The 23,227-nt window shown below is 41.0% G+C and overlaps 2 protein-coding genes across 4 annotated transcripts in view; both read left to right on the top strand.

Moving 5' to 3' along the window:
* LOC146647275 (uncharacterized) overlaps window positions 1-23,227 on the top strand; it is a 165,442-nt gene that overhangs the window by 20,192 nt on the left and 122,023 nt on the right. The window lies entirely within an intron of this gene.
* Window positions 931-17,669, top strand: LOC146647279 (E3 ubiquitin-protein ligase CBL-like). The gene is made up of 13 exons (XM_085389049.1): window positions 931-1,110; window positions 4,043-4,290; window positions 7,479-7,625; window positions 9,331-9,487; window positions 9,850-9,971; window positions 10,094-10,231; window positions 10,690-10,777; window positions 12,346-12,555; window positions 12,837-12,953; window positions 14,060-14,355; window positions 15,462-15,565; window positions 15,723-15,905; window positions 17,120-17,669. Exons 1-13 carry the CDS (start codon window positions 967-969, stop codon window positions 17,614-17,616), a joined length of 2,451 nt encoding a protein of 816 aa, XP_085245175.1. The 5' UTR covers window positions 931-966; the 3' UTR covers window positions 17,617-17,669.

Here is a 23,227-nt window from a genome sequence, read left to right on the forward strand (position 1 = left end):
CATGATTGTCTGGGAAATGCAACCACCTCTGCGCAACCTTGATTCATATGCAATATGTAATCATGTTTGTGTAACATGAAAGAAAAAAGAGAAAAAATGATGATAAATGCAAAGACTGGTAACAGCGCTAAGAACCATAAAGCAAGAGAATTTTTAAAAAACTGTGAGAAATAAACTATGCTCTGCCCATGACTCAATCTTTGCCTCTCTTGCTACCTCATCTCCTCTCACTCCATCTGCTGTCATCACAGCACACAACGGCATGTGCTGTGATGTTCACATCTCTGATGTGAACCAGCAGCTTTACAGCTGTGGCTCCAGCAAACATCAGCTGATACTAGAAATTAACCCTTTAAGACCTACCATTGAACGAAGTCCGCCAGAGCTTATATTATATTTTTACATGTTGTAGTGCCATTTTTGGGAGCATTTCAAGTTGCTATACATCAATACAACCACTACAGCCTAAATTTTAATAATATGCATGCATTAAGTGCATAGTAATTACATAAATTGCAAAAAAAAGTGCAATAAACTACAAAAAAATTGAAAATCGTTTTTGTTTTTTAACATATATTTCTAGTTAGAGAAATTTAAGAGGCTTATCCCTCAAAACTGTAAATACAAAAAAGTTGCACAAAATAGTTTCCCACCACAGGAAATTTATTTTGAGTGTCTTCATAGTTTTATTTTTGAAATACACCAATTTCTATACACTGCAGGGGGTCAGGGGTCACCAATGTGGAGGTAAGCATCAACGACACAGAGCTCTCAGTTCTCACTCCTTCTTTATTCGTCTCCAACATCAACTGCACATATCGCGCCACAAAACACAGGAACACACTTCCTCAACACTGGGTGTGAGTGGAGCCCTCTAGTGTTCCACTACACAAGAACTGATCTCCGGTTGTCAGCCACCCACCCCCAGAAGAGCCCCGGGCTAACCCCCTGTCACCAACCGAATTAATGGCCGGAAATCCGAGAAGGGGCGCCGGTCTCATCGGCTTGATGAAGGACGCCTTTCAGCCTCACCAGCAAGCTCTCCAGCCTCACCAGCCCGCAGTGGTTGACAAGAAAATGGTGGAAAAATGCTGGAAACTCATGGATAAGGTACTGACAGTGGTTTTCCAGTAATCCGGTTGTTCAGTGATGACGCGACGAATCCTACTTCCGGGCCTAAAGTAGTCTGAGTTTAATATGGCTTTTGTGTTGTTAACATGTTTAATGTTATGTATTTTCTTCTATTTGATCTCAAAAAGCTTCTAAAACAGTCAGTGATCACTGTTGACCTCCCTTGGCTTTTATTACCACTAATCATTGTGGATGGATTATCTCAGTTGTTCTCCTGGCTGAAGTTTGGTCCTTTTACAGCATCCTGCCATGCGATTACATTTGTTCCTGACCACCGAGAACACTCACGTTAACTTTTATCGAGTGGAAAAAAAGTTATCTTGTTTATATTATGCTAACATAGCTGTGTCGCTAGCGGTCACGTAGCACATCATTATATACCAGCTAGCCCAACTTCAGTAACCCTACAAACGTCACTGCTGTTTAGTTTTCTGTCTTCATTTATGCTGGAAGTGATAGCAGAGCTGTACGTTTTAATTTGTTTCCAAAACCCTGCAGTCAGGACATGCTATATTGTATTTAGATAGAAGCTAGCGAGCTAACTCCCTGCTAACTTCTAACTCCGTTAAATGTCATAAATTCCGTTTTCATGGATGCCTGGATGTTAAGCTCAATTGTTACACCTGGTAGAGCAGAACGCTGATCATTTTATTAAAGATGAAAGACTTTAGACAGTTTTTCAACTCTCAGTAATGCCACAGTGATCGTTTGATATATGGACCTGCAGCGGAGTTTAGGTCCAGACTGAACAATCGGATAAATCCTTTGCAAGAAAGGGTTTTGAAACAGTAAACGAAAAACTTTTTACTTGACTTTTTTTCTTTTTGTCTGTAACTCGACATCAGAGACAAATGTGAGGCCACTTTAACTGATTTTCTTTTCTCACATATTGAAAAAAGATTAAGCTCAACTTTTCCATCCGCTCCTTCACTTAGCGTGAAACTGCGGTTATATTGAATCATCACTAATTCCCTTTGCATGACATGAATAACCTCCAGGACATCCACACAGGAAGGTGCTTTGGCCTAAATTTAAACAATAACCTGTAAAGCAGTCTAAACCTGAAGCCTAAAACTGGAGTACAGTGGTGTCTGATTGTCTAATTGGGGTCAGTTCTCCTGAATTAGGTCACATTCATATCCCTATATTTAGTATTGGATAAGAAGAGGTGTACATATTGCAGGGGCAAGGCAATGTTCTCTATAGTCATTGCAGCCTATTTACTTTCTTTTGCAGTTGGCTATAACTAAAACAGATGAGCGGGAAGTGCAGAGAGGTGGTGAGACAAGAGCTCACAAGATATTAATGCAAGTGAGCTGATGTAGGAAGTAACAGTGCATCAGATAATAGAGAGTGAACCACGGCATGCATGTGCAGTGTTCTGTGCAGACTCATTTACACCTGTGCTTGTAAATGGCACGTTTGAGATCAAAAGCTTTCATACCTGGGTGGTATGTTTCAGGGCTGGGTGCTGAAAATTTTTACTGCCTTGCTGTAAAGTTGTATTGTGGGAATACATTGCCATCAAAGTAGCAAAATGAGGAATCTGAGGGTTTGGGGGAAGGGCTGGATCTGATATATAGAGTGAGTGTGCAAATGTATGCAAAAAAGAAACAAAACCCTGCTTGCATGCACAGTTGGTCCACAGCAACATGGGGAAAAGATGCACTTAAATGAATAGTGACAGGTAAAAGTTTCTGGTGAAGTTGATGCAAATTTTAGGTATTCAACGTGTTATTGTACTATGAGCCATTTCATGTTTATGGTCACAATATATTGGGCCTGCAAAGTTATTTGGTGGGTATGGGAGTATAATTGAGTGCAATTTGATAAGTAACCTTAGTTGTCAGGTGATTAGACGGGTAGTAAATGTCCGTCACAGATTAAAGAAGCAGTTCCTGGTCAAACTTTGATCTACAGCTTGTGCCACATTATTCTCCGATTACCGAAAAGACTCTATCAAGAAGATTATCATCATAAACATTAGGAAATATTGGCTGAAACTTTAAACCTTGACATCTGTAAGAATGGCATTTTTTTCCGGTAACATCACATTGCAAAAATCGTGACCCAGTTTTATGAGCTTAAAATTTATAGACACATCCATATCCAAACTTGCGTGCGATAGCTGATGATCTAGCTCAGGGGTGCTCACACTTTTTCCGCATGTGAGCTACTTATAAAATGACCAAGTCAAAATGATCTACCCACTACAAAAATCCAAAACATATACTTATTTATAAATATATTGAGGATTCTTTATATCTACAATGTATATACATGCATAACCGCAATATCCAATATTTCACAACACAATTAACTATGTAAATATTTTGTCATTACCTGAGTTTACTCTGATGACTTGCACTGAATTGAATCAGCCAGGGATGCATAGTCTGGACAGTAGCTGCTGACGGCCAGGTTTAAGAGAAAAAACCGAGAGCTAAAAATTTGAGTTAACTCGCTGACTAGCTTGTCAGTTTTACTACACTTCGCGCCGCTGTTTGCGCATGCGCAGCGACCTAAGCGTCAGAAAAAATCTGATGTCATCTGACTGGCTTCCCTGTATCAATCAAGTGACGGGATGGATGATAGGCTGGCATCTATTTTTTTTAATGCCATGCGATCTACCAATACTACCTTTGCAATCGACTGGTCGATCGCGATCGACGTATTGAGCACCCCTGATCTAGCTGGAAAACTGTCATGAAATCTGTGATGTCTCCAGTACCATACTTAGACAAACTTAAAAAATGTTTTACCTTGACTGTGAAACATGCACATTGCAGCATCTCACATTGCCACAGCTAAAGGTTTTAATCCTGTTTGTTTTATGGTTTTTGTTTTTTCGTTGTTTGCAAGTTAAAAATAAAAAAAACCCCATCTCTGAGCCGTTGCGTTCTCTGTCCAGGTGGTGCGTCTGTGCGAGAACCCCAAGGTGGTGTTGAAGAGCAATCTGCCCTACATCCCGGATCTTTTGCCGAATACCTACCAGCATTTACGCACCATTCTGTCCAGGTATGAGGGCAAAATAGAGATCCTCGGCGAGAACGAGTATTTCCGCGTGGTCATCGACAACTTGACGAACAAGACGAAGCAGACCATGAGTCTTTTTAAGGAGGCCAAGAAGAGGATGTACGAGGAGAACTCCCAGCCCAGGTAGGCGCACGTTATATCCGGACAAAACATGATTCATCTTTGTGGGGGGAAACAGAATATTGCACCAGCAGAAAGCCAGGATGGAAAAGCTGTGAAGCAGGGAGTATCTGAATACTGGGTATCTGAATCATGGCACAGTTAAAGAGCTAATCGTTGTTTTTCTTGGCTTCCTATCAATAAAATAATCCCTTAAACTCATGATAGTACGATAATTCCAGCAGTAAAATATCTCTGCTGACCGAGACCGTCTCTGTCCTATGGAGCACAGAACTGAGCTTTTTCACAACATCTGTTTTGACATGAAATAGTTGGAAAGCACAGATGTTGATGATTAATTAATAAAGATCGTTACCTAAATAGAATAAAAGCTTCACTAATGGGCCACCTTTGTCTGAAGGTCTGCTGTCAGCATTGGCTGAATTTTTTATTTTTATTTTAACCAAAATAAAAAATGGGTTCTTAATGAAAACCTTCCAAACTACCCAAGAAATACAACTCATACTGAGATTTTTTGTGTGCTATTTTTTTTTCCATCAGATGATTAAAAAGATTAAAAAAAAAAAAAGCAGCATGCTTGCACTGCTGTGGAGTCATTTGTGAACATCTCTAACTCTGTGCATTTAAAATGAAGTACTGATGTCATTTAAGCTCTATAACATTAACCTGCAATCTTTTTGTAAATATTAATTTAAAGTATTGAAAAAGTTTGTCTTTTTTCTTGAAATGTTCTTACAAGTTTCCATCGCTGCGATTAAATCGAACCATATGAAGCAAAGTGAGCTTCATAGGGAAGTGATTGCACTTTCGCAATCATGTGTACTTACTCTGCTTCTCAGAAAGTCTTTGCTAAGCAAAAGTTCATCCTTCCTTTCACGCACTAAATTTTATCAAGTGTAAGATGTTCTACACAAACAGCTGTGTTGGCATTAGCAAATGCATGTATAGGTCATCGGAAAGCCTTTTAATTGAAACGTCAAAGCTGAGGCCATGCTCAGACGATGTTGTTGCCCAACTGGCTGTGTGCTCAGTATGCGTCTGCGACTTTTGGTTCAGTTTTTTGTCATGTGTCACCTTGTGCCTCTTTTAAACTGATTTACTGTTTAAAGAAAACAAAACAAGTTTGGACTAGATTATGCACCCGCACTGGTTATGTTCAACCCCAATGAGGGTGGACTCACTTCCTCTGAAAAGTAGCGTTTCGTGTAGACTGCTCAAACCAGGTATCTTCAAATGTAAAGCAAACGCAAGTGTAAAAGTCAATTTTCAACATTGCTTCCCTTCTTCTGCAGTTATGTTCATGATTTCAGCTCTAATTGGACATATTTTTATGAATTTGACACTTGAGTTGTCAAGAGTGGGGTTAGTTTGTCTGGGAGGTAGTGCAACCAACCACAAGTAATTTCACAGAAAGTGCTTTAAATGCATTTAACAAAGTAACACCAGTTGTTTCAACAGCAGGAAAAGAAAAAAGCGAAGAAGAAAATGTCCAGTTGACTATTGTGTTTGTTGAGAAAGAGGAAAAAAATTAACTGTAGATCCATAAAATGTGCCAGAGGAGGGGGAAATGTACGAGACGAGTGGTACCATCTTTGATTCCGCCTGATTGTTTTGTACTCGAAAGTAGGGCTGAACGATTATGGAAAATAATCTAATTGCGATTTTTTGCCCCAATATTGCGATTGCGATGCGATATGCGATTATTTTTTAAGGTCTTTGTCTTCTGTATTATTAAACAAAGACAAGCAATACATCATATAGTATGGCCAATACTATATTACATTAATTTTAAACTGTTCTTTCCTGGAAGACAGACCTCTGTTATGATGACATGAGGTGATGCATGAATTGATGACTGACATTTTTATTTAACTTCTTCAATCACAACAGTATATTTGAACATACACAATAGTTTATTTTTAGCTTACAAACATCTGAGCATAAAGTGCTGACAAGGAACCCTGGTGTAAACATTAAAATGAAAGTCAGTACAATGTGCAGATTGCAGAAATATACATAAACAAAATCAGTGGCTTTACCACACTCAGTTTTTCGACATCTGTGAACTACTAGACAGTCATTCAATTAAAAAATAATATTAAATAAATCAAACTAATAAATAAAAAATACACACATCTTACTGATCTCTGCAGTCAGTAACATTACACATAAAGTGCAAACATAATAGCAATTGTATAAACACACACACAAACACGCCTTTAAAGTTTAAAGGCGTGAAATTGGACGGTCTAGTTCTGATTAGCGTCACCGCTGTCTCGGTGGAGTTTAATAAACTCGGCCGTCTGCTTCTTGCTATCTAAAATATAACCAGACACTGGTGTAAATTCTCGACTGTCTCATACTTCTGTTTAATAAGTTTTCTGTTTGACGTTTAGTCAGCTGTGTGAAAACCAAGGAGGAACCCACCCGGGGGATTAATAAAGTTTTATTTTATCTAATCTAATAACTTTAATCTCAGCCAAACCGATTTACTCACGAACAAACAAAACACTGAAAAAAGCCCAACAATAACATTTTTAGGTTGTCTAAGTGACTTATATATTACGTTTAACCCGAGCAGCGAAACTCCGCGGTGATCTGAAAATGATGTGCCGGGAGTTGTGCCGTTCTCGGCCGCATCAGTAACCCTCGAGCTCCCGGCTAGCTGTCGAGCTGGTGGGTAGCAGACGCCTCTGAAAACGTCGAAGCACTTTTGCAAATATGGGATATCTTGATAAACCGAGCAGATATTTGATGTTTACACAACTACTTTCTCGCCTGAAAATATGTTAAAAGTTTATTTTGTGACCCAGAAAGATTAGTATGAGTAATTTTAAAACTTAGTAGCGGCCGCCATTGCTGGAAACTGGAGTTTGGCTGGGCCGCGCTATGAATTCTGGGATATGGTAGTAATTTGGACAGCCTTATAATCGCAGTATAATCGCAGCCTTTGCGGTTAGAAAATTGCACTTGATCATGTCGCGATATTATCGCAAATGCGATATATCGTTCAGCCCTACTCGAAAGTGTCTGGCTGCTGAAAGCTTCTATTTCTGTGTGCATGCAAGAGTAACTTCCCCTTTTATTTAAAACCAAACATGGCGTTATAGAATACTAAAGACATTAGGCTGAAGATACCTGTTGTTGCTACGGTTTCCTTTCATTGTCTCTCTTCCTTTTCTCTCACTTAGGCAAAACCTTACCAAGCTATCTCTGATCTTCAGTCACATGCTAGCGGAGTTAAAAGCCATCTTCCCCAATGGCCTATTTCAGGGCGACAACTTCAGGATTACCAAAGCTGATGCTGCTGAATTCTGGAGAAGGTCATTCGGGGACAAGTGAGTTTTTGTTTCAGCTCTGTATTCTTATTCCTGGGTGATGCTCGAATGACTCATATTTCACAGTAATCCTTATTTATGTCATGCTGGCCATCGATTCCAGTTCATCTCTGGCTGAAACAAGCAGTTTTATCTTACTTACTGCTTCCTGCCCCTTTGCAAACAAAAGATTTAAACAGAAGTCAGATTACCATATTAGCATAGTCACATTCACGGGCAACATACAAACGAAAAGTAAAAAAACACAACAAAAGCGCTGAAACTGAGCATTTATAGCAGTGGAGGTCTGGGTTTTGGGGTCATGAGTTAAGGCTACATAAGATGACCTCATGATTTGAAACTGACTGTGAGCATCCCAGCCATTTTATTAGGGGCACCTTGTCTTCATTTTTGTGGCATTGATTGAACAAGGTGCTGGAAACATTCCTTCCAGATTTTGGTCTATAGTGACATGACGGCATCATACGGTTTCCCTATTGGACCGAGATCCAGTGACTCTGGAGGCCATTTGAATACTATTGCTTGGATGTTACTTACTGTCATGTTTAGAAAACCAGCTTGATTGGAGCTTTATCACCTGATGTGTTATTCTACTGAAAGCAACTATCAAAAGATGTTAGAGATGCTTGTGGGGGGGAAATCACAGCAGATCAGCAGTTTATGAAATGCTCAGAGCAGCACCAACAAGCATGTCCCATTCAAAGCTCTTTCTCCCACATTCTGCTCAGTTTGAACTTAAGCAGGCAGTGGTAACCATATACATATGTGTCTGCATGCATAAATGCACCGAGTTGCTGTCATGCTCAAATATTAGTATTAATCAGTATAGGGCTGTTCGATATAACGACATATATCGGATGACAATATGAAAACGTCTATCGTTTCATTTTACGCTATCGTTTGTTTCGTGGTGTCGCAAAATAAAGTGTTTACGGCAATATTTTTTCACCGTTTTGATGGTCACTGTAGTGGCTATATTAATTTATTAAAGTTCTCTCTTTCTCTTATATTTAAAATAACCACACTAAGGATGGACAAGCGCCTGTTTTTATGCGTTGTTGTTAGCAACAACGACGGTAAAACCATCGCATGTCCGCTTGTTTATTTTCCACATAAACCTTTCACAATAAAGCTCAAGATCCTGTTGAAACTTTTCAAAATAAACGGAATCATGTGAAAAAATATGCAGAGTGTTTATGGATGAGAAGCAAAAAGGAGCCGTCAGGTGTCTAAAAATGTATAGTTTCATGCATCGGTTAAAACACTCGACTCCAGGTACACGACGCCCAGCTGGAATCACTTCAGCAACCCGAGATTCACAAAATTTACAGAAAATGTTAAGTTTTTGTGATTTTTATCGTCATTGGATGATAGATGTTTTATATCGGGATGTGAGATTTTGGTCATATCGCACAGCCCTAAATCGGTAGTTGAACACACGTATCTAATAAAGTCACAGTTGAGTGTGTGTATTTGAGGAAAAGCATACCAGGTCCCCTTTAGTCAACTAAAAATACACCTGTGTATATATTTAGAGTTGTGTCTTTATAAAGGTCTGCTGCCTTGTTAGCTAGGTGTTAGCTTAGCAAATCTGCAATTTTATTACATTTTAGGTTCTGTTTAACCCCAAATTCAGTCTTAAATAATAGTGAAAGGCAATGTCCCCACAACAAACATTTGTTTCCTCTCCCTCCCTTCTACTCAGGACCATAGTGCCATGGAGGACATTTCGGCAGGCTCTTCATGAGTTTCACCCTATTAGCTCAGGTCTGGAGGCCATGGCACTCAAATCCACTATCGACCTCACCTGTAACGACTACATCTCCGTCTTCGAGTTTGACATCTTTACAAGGCTCTTTCAGGTACGTCACAAAGCATTCAGAGTAGTTCACTGTAAAATTGCACAGTTTGCACTTTAATAACATTTTAGTAAAGGCGGTGAATTACACGAGGATGCTTAAATTTGTTTATTTCTTTAAATTTGAGTCCCGCTTAGTCTCTCCTGTGTAAATGCAGCAGCAGTGTCTGAACCCACTCGCATATGTTTTTCTGTAGTGTTGCCAGCGATCAGAGTTGGTGTTTGTAATTTTATTGCTGCTAACAGATCTTCTGTCCTATATGCATTATAGTCTCATACCTGATTTTTGTTGTGAATTCAACTTCAAAACAGCTGATGTACACAACATAAATAAAATGTTTGCATTTGTGAATCTGTGTCTTGTAGCCATGGTCATCTCTTCTAAGGAACTGGAACAGCCTGGCTGTTACACACCCTGGTTATATAGCCTTCTTAACCTATGATGAGATGAAGGCTCGACTGCACAGGTTCATCCGCATACCTGGCAGGTAGGCCTCACAGATCAGATATATCCTATAATACTTTTGGGGGGAAAATCCCTACTGTATTAAATATTTTGTTGCAGGAGTGTGAGTTTGTAGCTGTTGGTTGAAATAACTCTCTCTCACAGCTATATCTTCAGGCAGAGCTGCACTCGGCTGGGCCAGTGGGTAATTGGCTATGTGACAGATGATGGGAACATCCTGCAGACCATCCCGCATAACAAACCACTCTTCCAAGCACTCATTGATGGATACAGAGAGGGATTGTGAGTCGCATATCATCAGGGTTAATGAACTAGTATTTAGTGTAGATTTATAGCACTATTAAACTGCAAGCTGTCAGGGGAGAGTATTGTTTTTCAGCCTACTGAGTACATGTTACTTTAGGTTCCTGAATTAATAGTGAGGAGGGTGGAGTCTTTGTAGTAGTTCCTCAAAATTTAACAAAAAACCTTACAAGGAACAGGTTGGACAGTGTGGATGAAATGGTGTCACAATCGATGTATAATTAACTAGTTTGTGTCATCCTGCAGAGAAACAAACTTGTTTTGTTTTTTTTGTTTTGTTTTGTTTTTTAAGGATTTTATAATGAGAAATTGTTTGGCAGCCTCGATGAATTGTAAAAACATGGCAAGGTTGTTGCTTCTTACTGTTGATTTATAAAATCTGAAAATGACCCTTTTTTCGTGACTTGGTTGCGTTTCTGTGTGCCGTGGTTTTCCAGCTATCTTTTCCCAGATGGCCGTGTACGGAACCCAGACCTTACAGGGTTGTGTGAATCGTCTCCACAGGACCACATCAAAGTTACTCAGGTTTGTTTCTCATGTGCGTGCATGTTTTTAATGCAGAGAACAAATACAGATGCATAAAATGACTGATTTTAGGAATAAATCTCTACAGGATGAGAGTAACATGAGCAGCCGGTGTTGAACGGTCTCCCTTTTTCCCTCGTTTCTCTGTGTCTTTTATTACACTGATTTGAAGCAGCTCAATAAATCCTGACAGGGATCTTCTTTTTTCTGCTGTAGAATTTTCTTTAAATTCAGTTTTTTGTGTTCAATGGTGCCTTTTTAAATAGGTCAATTAATAATAATAATAAGTCTTTGATTTAGATTCATTCTCAGATTGCAAGTGTTTTACTCCACTCTCTGATCTGCATGTTTAAACTTAAGTATAAAGTCTTTTATTATTATTATTTAATTATTAGTAGTAGTTCCTGCAGTAGAGGAGTCGTGTCATGTTCCTCAGAGTAACTGTTGCAGTCCCCAAAGTTATACGTTCGGTTCTTTGAGCCATAAGATCCCACAGTGCTGCTGAGTTTTAATAATGAAAGTGTGAAACAAAGGGAAGCAAAAGAGATGGGAACTCCGGCTAAAACAAACAAACAAAAGAGGAAGGAGTCCATGAACGAACCACACCAGACTGTCTGCTTCAGGCTTCACCCCTAAACTACTTTTTTTCTTCTTCCTTTTTTAACTAAGAACCAAAAACAAAATCCAAAACAGGCCTGTAGCAACAGAAAGACAGATGGGAGGGACAGAGATTCCAGTTACTGACCATCAAGCTTCAGCAGCCAATCGGCACTAAGAATAAATCTAAAGTGAGATCAGGTTAACGAGGGTGCTGATAAAAACACAACAAGGTGACGACTGGACCAACGCACCGAGGTCACACGTAGCTGTAACTTTATTGTTTTATTAATGTTATCTTACAGTCAGTGAAGCTGAAGCACTTTCTTTTTGTACTTCCTTTAATAAAATCCTTCTTGTTACTAACAACTTTTCCTCTTCAAACATAAAAGATTAAATAGACTTTACTGGCTGGGAACATAGACTTGCTAAGAGTGACACAAAGGACTTGTTTGCCATGAGTGAGTGATTAAATGAATGAATTTGATGTGCTGTTTATTCTTGATGGACTTTGGACTTTAGACTTCCTTATACGGAATTTATTTTGATTGTGGTTCACATCAGACGAACAATATAATCGTTGTCTTCCCAAGCGCAGTCGTGTTGTTCTCACTACTCTGCCTTCAGGACAGAAATGCTCTCCGGGCTAACTTAACAGATTAATTAATCGCAGCATGACTGCAGAGTTCTTTAGACATAGTTTTTGTTAAAGTGCTCCTTCTGCAGATCTTTGATGTACAACATTTATTTGACATCTTCAGTTTTATTTACATTATAATTCATCCTATCCGGGTGACTCTTTTTGTGGTAGTTTTCATGGTTTCCTCCTTAAGCTTTCAGTCTTGAAAAGACTTGCAGCTGTAATTTGGATTTAAATCCAAGCAAAGCCTTTCACAAATGATGAAATCTTCAGTCTGCTCCTTTGCCTTTACCTCCTAACCTTGCTGTGTCTTTCCGTGTGTGCATTTCAGGAATCGGAGGGTCAGGGCTGCCCGTTTAGCAAATGTGAGATTAAAGGCACAGAGCCTATTGTAGTGGACCCCTTTCACCCGAAGGCCACTGGGGCTTCCTTTGCTGGTTTCCAGGGGTCGAGCAGAGCAGAAGCCGCAGGCAAGGAAGAGGAAAAGGATGATCGGCTGGAAGACCAGCAACTTGTCATGATCAGGCTGGCCTGCACCAAAGTAAGACGAGCACGTACATATATTTAGACGCTCACTGGGTGCTTTATTAGATGCAGCTGTTCGATTGCTTATTAATGCACAATATTAATCAAGTAATTGCTACAACAACTCAGTAAATTTAGCTAATAGATATGGTCAAGATGACCTGCTCAAGTTCAAGCCGAGCATCCGAAAAGGAATGAAAGGTGATTTGAGTGATCCTTATCGTGTAAATATCTCTGAGGAATATTACAAGCACTTCATCCGCTACAAAATCCGTAAATCAATGTGTGGGTGTGCAGGTGGAGCGCCCTCCGTCTCCAGTGTCTCAGCTGCCTCCGGTGCCTCTGCGACTGGACCTCTTACAGCAGAGGTCCTCCACCTCCCATAGTGCACTGAGTCAGGGAGCCACAGTCAAAGTAAGTGTACTAATAATAATAATGGATTGGATTGGATTTATATAGCGCTTTTCAAGGCACCCAAAGCACTTTACAATGCCACTATTCATTCACTCTCACATTCACACACTGGTGGAAGCAGCTACGGTTGTAGCCACAGCTGCCCTGGGGCAGACTGACAGAAGCGAGGCTGCCATATCGCGGCATCGGCCCCTCTGGCCACCACCAGTAGGCGGTAGGGTAAAGTGTCTTGCCCAAGGACACAACGACCAGGACAGAGAGCCCAGGGATCGAACCCACAACCTTCCGGTTACAGATACGCTTCCCAACCCCCTGAGCCACAGTCCCACTAAAGACAAAAGCCTTTGAGACCGACTATCTGTGGAAAAGAATTCAAAGGGTGGAAAAATAGTTTTTAGAAAAACACTTGCATTGGCCAAAGGTGCATTCAAGACTTGCTGGTCACTGAAATATTCTCACTCTGAATAGTGCCTTTAAGAAGAGCCCTGTGCAAACATACACTAAGAAGTTGAACCAGAAGTAATAACTGCTCAATCATATGGAAGTCATATGCAAAGTGTTAAGGCCAACACCTGCTGCTGGGACACAAACTTCATTACAAGAGCAGTACATTTAGGTCAGAGTAATATCACAAACTAACCACCTCCTGTTACCAGCTTTAACTCACTTTTTATATCAATAAATACACGTATATGAGTAGCTAACGATATGAATATCTTCTCTAGAAAAGAGCATTTATAGTTTTAGTTGTGATCATAAGAGCCTGTGAGATAAATCTGTAATGAGCCCGTATATTTTAGTCAATATTTCCTAGAAGCCTTGAAGTTGTCAGATGTCCATTTGATAGTCAAAAATAATCATGTGTTAATGTGGCTGCAGATTCCTGGAAATTATGTAAATTGGCTAAGTGTTGGTATTCACAACTGCTCGACTGTTTGCCTGTGACTTAAAGATTAATAGTGATGCCTTTTTATTAAACCTCCAGTGTGCTGCCAGCCCTGCTAACACAATTATTGTTATTACCAAAATAGGATGTGTGTGTGTGTGTGTACTTGAGTCTTCACATCTCTAACAAAAAACATCCTGTCCTGTGTCTTCTGACCCAGATGGTAGCCACTCACAGGGACAAGCCTCTACCTCTGCCTCCAGCACTGAGAGAGCCTCCCCCTCCTCCCCCACCGGAGCGCCCCTCCCTGGTCGGCCAGGAATCCAGACTCGAAAGGAGACCCCTCCCCTCCACCCTGGACCAGCCAGCCTGGGCAGCAAACTACATGGTGCCACGCCCTGCAACGAAGGCCCCACCACAACAGGGCTATATGGCGCTGTCTTTAAGGGAAAAATATAGATCTTGGGTTGTTAGAAATACCGGCAGATCAACAAACATGCTCAGACCTTCCGGCAGGTAATAAAATGTGCTTATGTGTGTGGTTATGTAATTGTATAGTGAATTGCAGAGAAAAAAAATCTTGCTGGGAAAGGTTACAAGTGACTTTCAAACAGTTCGTAGAGTGAAAAGTGAGAAAGTTGGTCTATAAACAAGTTAAAGGGATAGTCTGACACACAGTAATGCAACCCTCAAATCTGAAGCTGTGTATTTTGTCCAGCAGGGGGCTCTCGAGGTTCCCATTCCTTAGAGAGAACTCTCTTTCACTTATTTGCTGTTTTTCACCTCCTTAAATAATTTAAAGGACAGTGCTTGAAGATGAAGGCAGCTGGATCTCAGCTTGTCTCTGATTAAAATGATGACAGTGTCTAAAATGTAGGGAATTCGAATGGATAGGAAATCTGCTTAAATTTTAAAACTCGAAAGCTGAAAGTTGTGGTGTGAGCCTACAAAGATGCCTTCGCTGGGTCCATGCACGACTAATTAGGCTTAAAATGTGTAATATTTGGAAGCATTCATACCTCTGTGTGATTGGTGGATTTTTGTTTGAAGCAGAGCTAGATGTTTAGCGGTCTATTTGTGATGTTAGCATACTGAAATGATGAACTTTTGATCAGAGGGTTGGTGATTTAGCTTACAAAGGGTAGATTCAGTCATTGAGAATATTACCTTCTCTGTGAGAATTAGTTTGTGTAAGAGTCAGGCATAAAGGATCGCCAACAATGGCCCTTTTTAAAATCTGCTTCTAATACTTTTTCCTTTCTTTTTGTTTTTTGGTCATGTAGTGTTACCATGGTAACTAGACAAAATTTCAGATTATGAGTTAAGTGTAATTGCAAATAAGCCCTGCAAGTCAGCTCAGGATGCAGACTTTCCAGGCACACCGCTCTGTCCCCAACCACCTACAGTTCAAACCTGCTGTTTGCATGGGGCATCCTATCAGAAGAAAATTGACTTTAAGGGGACGGTGGCCTGAAAGTATAAATGACTTTATTTATTTATTTATTTAAAATCATGGAAAACTTTTTGAGTCCAAGAGTAAGATTCTTTAAATGAAAATGAGCACAGTTTGTTCCCCTTTAAATGATTCCTCCATCTCTCTCTGTCTCGCTGTGTGCCTGCAGTGAGGTGGGGGACAGAGACTCTGAGGACCCCCAGGATTACGAATCCATGTGTAACATCCAGGCCCAGGCCGGCTCGTCGGAGACGACGCAGAACTCTGAGCTGTGTAACATTCTCAGTTTCTCACTTCAGTGCTTGATCATTGTGGATTACTAACAGTAATCACACTATTTGTTCTAGTAGTAGTGGATAAACTGACATCACAGAATTAAGAATATCAGGGTAAAACCTCATTTTTATTTACTTTTTTTTTTCCCTCCAAGACCATCCTCAGCATTCAGCTGTTCCGCAGGACAAAAAGGAGGAGGCCAGTGTGGAGGATGTTTACGAGTATGACTTTCCCAGACCAGTGGTCCCTCCTGCCCCCGCCAGAAGAGCCCTGTCAGATATCGGCGGCCCTTCTGCAGCCTTCAGCAATCTCAACATAGACTCTGCAGTAGATCCCAGTATGTGTGGGGTTTTTTTGTTGTTTGTTTTGTTTTTTTCCCCCTTTTTAATTTCTAATGATCAGCAGGTGGCAAAATTTCTGGTTGCAAAAAGGGAGTTGTGGTCATTAGTTATGTCGTACTGAACACAGCGTGATTTATATTTTAATAGTGATCACCAGTATGCTCAGCTTGAGGCTTCAAGATGATGCACGAAAGAAACCGGTGACATCCAGTTCTCGTGTGCAGGCTGTTGTCCACGGTATTAATCTTGTTTTATTGCGCATTTTTCCTCAGGCTGGAAATAAAACAAAAAGTGCCAAACAATTTTTTTGGCATTGAAGCTAATCACAATTAAAGAAAAATCAAAAGGTCCAAAAAGAAAAGTAGTCTTAGTTACACTCAGTAGCAGTGGACAAATGAATATTAATTTGAGAAGTAATTAGGCTACATGAATGTAACTTGAAACTTCTTGTTTAACTTTGGCTTCAGCAAATTACTGCTTTAACCACACTGAAATCAGTGATGGAAATTGCTTTCATAGATACTCTAACCACAACGTGCTGCATGTCAGGCCAGCTTGTGAAACTGCTCAGGCGATTCATGAGGTCAAAGTTACAACAGAATCCATCGTGCCAGGCTTGAAGCTATGTGCTTCTAGATGAACTACAGGTAGTTTGGACCAATCAGCCTTCTGTTAGGAAGCCACATTCATTCTAGGAGCAAGTGTCACTGCTTGGCAGTTTGCTTGGTAACAGTTATTTTGAAACCAGAACTTTAATGTCAGTGATAACCTAAAGGCCTTTTTTCCTGCAAGTTTTAATTCTGTGACGCATGCTGCGTTTCTTTGCCTTTCACAGACTGTTACAGATGATTTATCCAGTGTTTTAGTTTTTTTAGAGTGCGGATACTTTAAGTTTTTAAGGACTTCCTAAATGTTTCTGTTTCTCAGATGTTTCAGGTTAGCAAATGTCTGGTTGATTGATTGAATCTTTATTTTGAACATGTTGAAAAAGTATAAAAAAAAATAGAATTAAAAGAGACAAATGAACAAAGCAAACAAAAGGAAAACGAGCAACCACAACTCCAAATAACGTCCATGTTATAAAGGGAAGTTTTAAATTATTTTTCCCACAAATCATCTGTGTGAATGTAAATGTGTATTTGATGTGTTTATTTTGTATTTGACTCATCACGTTTCTTATTTTTCTTTCATTTTCTCTCATTTGTTTCAGGTATGTTTGTAGCAGGCGGCGACCCCGAACGTCCCCCAAAACCTCTCCCGCAGCGAGCCAACTCTGACCGACGGCCTCGTCCGTTAAACCGCAAGCCACCTCCGCCGCCGCCAGACCTCCCTGGCCCCTCCTCATCTGCCTCCCCTGTTCCACCTCCGACTATTCCTCCTTCAGGTCCTGGAAGCTTGGCCCTAAACGGGGAGATTGAATGCCTCATATCCCAAGGCTACTCCATCCAGGACATCCAGAAGGCCCTGATGATTGCTCAGAACAACCTCAAGACGGCCAAGAACATCCTGCGCGAGTTCGTCTCCATCCCTTCCACAGTGCACATCGCCACAGAGTCACTTTGCGCAGGCTCATCCTCTGTCTCGTCTCTCTCCACTTTGTGCCATTATCATTTACCAAGCACTTTCCTGCAGGGCCACAAGTACTTTCAGCAGTCTTTGTTCAGCGAAGGGACCCCGCACATAGTCGTGTCTGTTCATTACATATGATTCTGTAATGAAATCTTCTGTCTTTATTGTTTGTTTTTTAAGCATATACATTACTGGGCACAAGCACCCTTCAAGTAAATTCCTTCCAAAGAATGCAGTCTGTGTTTTCAGAGCTAAGGAAAAAACAACCATGCCAGCCACCAAGTGGTTAAAATGAGAATGGTCAATACCAGGTACAACAGAACAACCTGTTTACATCTTTGCTGTACTTCTTATGAATTCAGACATTTGATTGAACAACAGAATACACTTAAAAGCCAAAAGCAGTTAGAAGCAAGCTAAAAGCGTCTTTAATTAAATAGAAAAAACAGTCCACTTTCAGCTTTAAAGCATAAAAACACAATAAGCACACTGACATGAGAAGTATTCAGAAAAGTAAATGTTGCAGCAGTTTCACTCTTCAGTGTTATCTGGGGTCCGTTCTTCGTACCTCGCTTACTACATCCAAGATCAAATCATCGCGCCAACTTTGAGCTCGCTATTCCGGTTCTCCGAACACACCTGTTGTTGACGATTAGTTTAGCTGGATGAAGTAATGTGCTAACCCTAACCCCTGCTAAGACGGTACGGTGCTATCCTAATAACAAACTGTGTGTAACACAGGAAGTCAAAGCTGTCCTCAACATGAAGAAGAAGGCTTTCAGGAGCAAAGTGAAGGAGGAGATGAAAGCAGCACAGCAGGAGGTGAAACGCTGCCTGAGGGAAGCAAAGGACACCTACAGGAGGAAGGTGGAGCAGAAGTTGGAGAGGAACAATATGAGGGAGGTCTGGAATGGTGTGAAAACCATCACAGGCCACAACACCAAGAAAAGCACAGTGGGGGGGACTGTGGAGAAGGCAAACGAACTCAACAACTTCTTCAACAGGTTTGACCAGCCCACAACCCCCCACCTTTACTACAGAGTCCTCTGCCCACTCTCCTACCTCCCTCGCTTCCCCCCCTTCCTGACACTAAGACACCCCCCTCCTCCAATCCCTCTCTCAGCAGCAAGACATCTTCTCCCCCCCCCTCCTCCCAAACATCTCCCAGTGTCACAGTGGATCAGGTCAGGAGACAACTGAGGAAGCTTCGCCCCAGAAAGGCAGCAGGCCCAGACAAGGTGTGTCCTAGGATGCTAAAGGCATGTGCTGCTGAACTTGGGGAGCCGCTACAACGAGTCTTCAACCTCAGTCTGTGACTGGGGAGAGTGCCCGCCCTATGGAAGTGTAACCCATATCAACTACTCCCTGTCACATGACCCACGTCAGCTGATTTGAGGTCCCTCTTCTGATTGGCTCCTTCCATGTCGCGGCAACTCTGAAAACCGGCTGTGGAGGGATACTTCCGGGTTCGACTCCTGCTGTGGCTGTGAGCTTATGGCATTTAGAGCGGTATTGGAAAACAAAGCGTTTTCTCCCCTCAAACTTTTAATATGCAATGTACAGGACTTGCCAGCTAGGCGCCATCCTGTGGACCAAACATGCAATTGAAAGATGTTATTTTCGCCGGTATAACTCCTTCAGACACTTTGTACCGCATTGAGCCAGCAGAGGGAGCACCTCTTGTTCAATCCCAGTGGCACAGCAGCTGCTCTGCTTCTCTCTGTGTGTGTGTGTGTGTGTGTGTGTGTGTGTGTGTGTGTGTGTGTGTGTGTGTGTGTGTGTGTGTGTGTGTGTGTGTGTGACAGAGAGACAGACAGAGAGAGAGAGAGAGACACTTGCTGTGTATTTAAAAAACAAGCGCTCAAACAAACCAAAGAGAACGACAGAGGCAGAAAGACACTGTTTTTTTTGTGGTAACCCATGAGGTCTTGCTATCGAATTGTACAGTGCATCCTGAAGCAAGGCCGAGCAGATGACATAGTGCTCCACAGGCCTGCTTCTGCTGCCTGCTCCTGTACCAACCTGCTGCACAGGCTTCTGTGAAGGGAAACTGCTACATGTTATGTCACCAATCCCTGCCATGCTGCGTGTCTAACGACCCGGCAGGGCCTGCTGAGTACAGTGGTGGTGGACCCAGGCCCTCTGCACCTTCCTTTCTCCGATTGGGACCGTTTTGTCCCATCCTTTTTGGTCCGATTCGCCATATCTCCAGAACCGAAGAAGCCATCGGCGTGGCCTCTTCGCCACAGCGTCCGGCACCCACCAAAACCCCCACCTAGACACCAACCTAACCCCTAATTATTGCTAGTTATTTTAATTTTTACCTGTCGTCTTGTGTTCCAGTCGGTCGCAGCAGCAGTGTGTTACCAGTCGCCAATACTCTCCTCTTTAGTTTGAGAAGTCTCCTTTTGTATTAACTATGCTTTTCCAAAAACGTCTATCTTTGTGTACACGTTGAATGAATGTTAATGGGAGACCAGTTCTTTGGGGGGTTTTTTTGGGGGTTTTTTGTGGACAATCCTTGTCAGTGTTGGAGGAGGACTGTGAAGGACGACCGTTTTGCTCTCCCTGACATTTCGTATTAATGCTGGTCAAGAACAAAAATGAGAATGACACTGCTGGAAGTTATCACATCACTATAGTTTCTTTTAATAAGCACTTTTTAAAACTTTATATATTTATAATGCAAGGTAGCTAATGAGTAGACATACTGAGTTTGTGGGTCTCGTCTTTATGATATGTTTAAAAAAAAAAAAAAGAGAGAGAGAAAAAGATTTGACTGTTTGTCCTCAAACTTTCAGACTCTGCTTTTGTTTCCCCAGCCCCGATTTCTGAGTGAAGGTACGCGTTTCAGGATATTTCATTGAAATATTGCTCTAATATTTTCAGTTTAGTTCTGGCACAAGGCACACAACACAGACACACTGAGCTCGGCCTGAAGAAGGCGAAGGAACGCCAAAACGTCGCGAAGAGCTCAGTAGATGCGCGTAAACCCAAGATGGGCAATTTTTTGAACTGGGGCAGGGGTACCACCATCCTGTCCCACGGTGGAGAGTGCATCTCAAGGAACCGGCGATTGCTGGTTCCCTGATCTTTTTTCAACACCCTAACCCTTTACCACAGACGTGGAGTCAGGACCCGCTGTTCACTTTCAGTCAGTACACTGAAAATGTGTTTCATCAGACTAACCACAAATGTACGACAGTCAAGAACTTCTGCAGCTCTGAGCCAAGTTTCCTAAACACTCTGCAGTATGAGGAGGACGAGGGATTATCTTCCACAACCTAACAGTGTACAGTGACTGATCAGGCAGTACAGTTTTAGGAACCTTTTTAACTGAGGCAGGATGGCATTTTGGTTTTTAATCAGAATCTACCCTTCAGCCAGAATTCATTTAAAGAGCTGTGGGAACATCTACCTGTGACTGAATCTCTGTCCGTCAGTTTGGACACTACCTCAACCGTGAACAGCATTGTTTTTATACTTGGATCTGTTGTGCCAAAGTAGGTAGTTTCCCCTGTGCTGGGAGCACGCAGGAAGTACTGATGTTTTCATTTTGTGAAAAAGTGAAAAATTAGTATCGTTACATTACCATTCAGTTTGAGGGTTACAACAGAAAATTATGTTTTTTATATATATATATATATATATATATATATATATATATATATATATATATATATATATATATATATATATATATATATATATATATATATATATATATATATATATATATATATATATATATATATATATATATTGGAAAAGCCGACGTAGGACAGTTTTCCAATTTCATTGTACTACTGTACTATGTATGACTGTGAAATGACAATAAAGAGTTATCTTATCTTTTCTCATCTCACGGGGTATCAGATGGGATTATTTTAATAAAACATTAACATTTTGGCTGATAACTATTTTTATTCTCCTGTAACTTTACTCTAAAAAGAGCTAAATCCTCTAAAGTTTCAGGAGTAATGCGTCATAATAAGAAGTGTTTGTGAATGAAAAATCAGCAATGTGGGATACTGTTTGTCCGTGATTTACACAGGGGGAACAAATTGTGGCAGGATCAGCCTGATATTATTTGTATCCCACTATAACTTCGTTGTATAAAGAGCTAACTTCTCAAAAATGTCAGGAGTAGTTAGTCATTATGAGAAGTGTTTGTAAACTAAAAATCAACAATGTGGGATACTGTTTGTCCGTGATTTGGACAGTCCAGCGTGTGCTCCGGACGCAGGGGAAACAAATTCTGTCGGGGATACCTAGTTTGGCAGGACACCTGTCCGAGTATCAGGTGAACTGAACTTATGGTAAGAAGTTATGACCTGCAGTCTATCTGGGTCAGATATAAACCAATTTTAGGTGGAGTTTATTTTTGTTATGCTGACTTTTTACAGTCAGTTACAATACCTAGCTAGCATGATGGAGTTTCCATACAGCTGGGCGGGTGCTTTGATGTTACTGATACCATAGTGAACTGTATTTTATTCATAAGGTTAGTTAGTAGAGTTGCCTGTAAAAAAGACGGAATCAACCCTCATTCAGAGAAAATATCACGCGTTTTGTATTAAGGTGAAAAGGAACACAGTTTGTCCCGGACTTCAGCTAGAATGGAAAAAAAGACACAAAGCTAGATTTATTCTGTCTTTACGCTGTCAGCTGCCTCTTCTCCTCTCATTCTCCCCCCTCTCGCTCCTGTTGCTACTTCAACGGCTTTTCTCGTGTTTATTTATCGCCCACTTTGCGCCAGAAAGAAGAAACCAGCGGATGTCGCGCTAAACAAGAGCAGCACGTTTAAGCTTGATCAGCTGCTGTTAGAATTTGGAATTTGATATTACTTTCTAGTATCAGCTGATGTTTGCTGGAGCCACAGCTGTAAAAGCTGCTGCTCATGATGGTTTGTATATCTGGTGAGAGGGAAACATGAAGATGAATCCAGGAGATGTCCTTACTGAATCATCAGAGCTGGACAGGTGATGGAGAAAGGTTTACCTTTTAGGTGACAGGAATGAGTTGAAGGAAAGTTATGAGCTGTTTCTGAGAGACAAATAACACCATTATTATGTTGCCAAATGATGTTATAACACCATAACATCATTTGGCACACTGACTTCTGAGGACATTTTAAATGGCACTCGCCATCAGAAAGGTTGCCTACCCCTGGTCTAGAAGAACAAAGTAAACTTCGGGAGAACGGACCAGTTAGTTTTAACAGCTCTTAAAGTAACATGAGAAACATTTTTCACCAAGAAATTCAGTTCAGTGGGTGGGTCAATGGGTCGTTCAGTGGGTCGTTTAGTGGGTTGTTCAGTAAGTGGGAAAAGTGGGCCTTTCATTTTGTCATTCAGTAGGCAAAAGGGGGTGGGGTGGGGGTGGATTCCTATTCCCACATATGTAACAAACTTGATTCAAACACTCAAAGTTAAACAAAAGAAGTTCTCATCACCTTAATATGTTCAAGTGCATAGTGTGGAGGACGTACTAAGGCCTCGAGGCACTCAGATGTAAAACCCAATATTGGTGAGGGTTTTTTAAATTTGTAAATTGGTGAGATTTGACCCGGCAACGACAGGAAGGTTACATACACACCAAATGTCTTACACACACACACAACCAGACAGGCATGCACACAGAATGCTTAACAGTTAAAACTGAAATGCATGAACCCATCTCTCTTTGGCATGTTTATAATGCTTTTCCACAATGAGAGAGAAAGCAAAAAGAGACAGGAGCCAAAACC

The sequence above is a fragment of the Rhamphochromis longiceps genome, linkage group LG18 (genome assembly GCF_057381845.1).
Source record: "Rhamphochromis longiceps isolate RC_006_pf linkage group LG18, R_longiceps_female_GT1.1, whole genome shotgun sequence".
NCBI classification, from domain to species: Eukaryota; Metazoa; Chordata; class Actinopteri; order Cichliformes; family Cichlidae; genus Rhamphochromis; species Rhamphochromis longiceps.